Source organism: Mesitornis unicolor, unplaced genomic scaffold (genome assembly GCF_000695765.1).
Source record: "Mesitornis unicolor isolate BGI_N332 unplaced genomic scaffold, ASM69576v1 scaffold4335, whole genome shotgun sequence".
Lineage (NCBI taxonomy): Eukaryota > Metazoa > Chordata > Aves > Mesitornithiformes > Mesitornithidae > Mesitornis > Mesitornis unicolor.
In genome coordinates this window covers 9,723-11,310 of record NW_010184654.1, presented here as the reverse complement: position 1 = coordinate 11,310, position 1,588 = coordinate 9,723, and the positions used below count along the sequence as shown (strand labels likewise).

The 1,588-nt window shown below is 49.4% G+C and overlaps 1 protein-coding gene across 1 annotated transcript in view; it reads right to left on the bottom strand.

The window, feature by feature from the left end:
• Positions 1-252: 252 nt before the first annotated feature.
• Positions 253-1,588, bottom strand: part of RBM41 (RNA binding motif protein 41) — a gene marked incomplete at its 3' end in the record, with an annotated part of 6,146 nt that continues 4,810 nt past the window's right edge. Inside the window, 1 exon segment of the mRNA XM_010184522.1 lies at positions 253-629. Coding sequence (XP_010182824.1) covers positions 253-629 — 377 coding nt within the window.

Here is a 1,588-nt window from a genome sequence, read left to right as displayed (position 1 = left end):
GAGCACATCTTGACAGTGACCCACCAGAGCCAGGAAGGGCTGAGGTCTGAAGTACAGCTTTTTGCCAGGCCAGGTGACTTCCCATTACAGCCAAAGGTCCCCTTCCCTCTCGAGTGGGGACTGCTCTCCCTCAGCTGGAAGGATCAACCAAGCACCCTCCAGGCAACAGCAAAGAGCAGCCTTTGCCTGCTGAAGCAGCTTCAGGACTTGCTAGTGAGGAAGAAGAATAAATCCTGGCTTGTCTCAATGTACCTTGTTGGGCTCTCCAGGATGGTAGGATGAGAACCTGGGTATATTGCGCAGTTCTTCCTCTGAGAGACGGTTCTTGCAGATCTCCTCTTCTGAGACAAACTCTACAGGCTCTTTGATAACCACAGAGCTTGAAGGGGACTGGTGGGGCCTTGTCTCAGGAAGGCTGGGACTTCTTGCCTCTTTTTCCTGCTTTTCCTGGTCTGGAAGCAATGACTCCTCAGCCACAGACCGCTGTGGGGCCAGGGAAGGGTACAAGCATGGGTCACTCTTGGTAGGCTGGACTTCTTCAGGCCTCTTCTTGCTCAGGAACTCTTGGTAAACACTCTCCAGATGAGTCATGGGGTCTCTTTCATCTGCTACCTTCTTCTGAGTGTCATCTAATTCACAACAGAGAAATATGATAATGTGACTACCACCAAGGACCTGGAAAATGTACAGGCTGCAGGAAGAGACAGACAGGAGAAACCCTGCTCTGATCCTGCCTCCATGCATCTGCCAAGGAGGCCCTGCAGGTCATTTAAAACAAGAACAGCCCCAGCAGCCGACAAGTGCTGGTATCCCAGCTCAGGATGAGCCTGCAGCGAGCAGCAGCTCCACCAGTGCTTTGTACAGAGCTCATTTCTTCCAGAGATGTCCCCACTAGCTTATGTGCAGTCACATTTCAGCACATTCTGGTGACTCCTTCAACCTTCCTCCTCTTGTATGCATGGCCAGGATGTGCCATGCTGCCTTTCTGCACTACTACATGGAATAGAAACTTTTTGCTTCTAGGGACAACATCAGATTAAGCTACTGGGTTTAACAAAGGTCCGTGGCATGAACTGATCAATTAGATCTTCTTTACTCTATTTAAGGAAAATGAGGACAGAAGGGAGAGAGGCATCTACCAGCCTACAAGCCTCAACCTTGCTGCTTCTTTGTTTTGCTAAATGCCACAACACTAGCACCAAAGGAGGGAGCAAGGGGCCAGAGGACACTGGGTCAGCTGAACATTACAGCTTGAACAGTGTCGACACTGATCAAAGTGGTGTTTTAGGAGTTAAAAGCTGGGAGTTTAGAAGTTCCTCCTCATATTCTATTTAATACTCTTACATACAAAAATCAGTTTGGGCTGGAGCTTCATCCCCACACGTTCTCCAGCTAAAGCAGACTGGGGCACTTTTTGCCATCTCTGGACAACACCTGACTCTGCATCTAGAAAAGTCATATTAAGCCCCAGGCTTAGGGACAACACTGCTGGGGTGAGAAGCACTGTCATCCCATGCACATGGTATTAGGAATCACCACCTGGGCTCCAATTCCACTTCAGATCCTGGGAGGAGCCTTTAACAAGTCA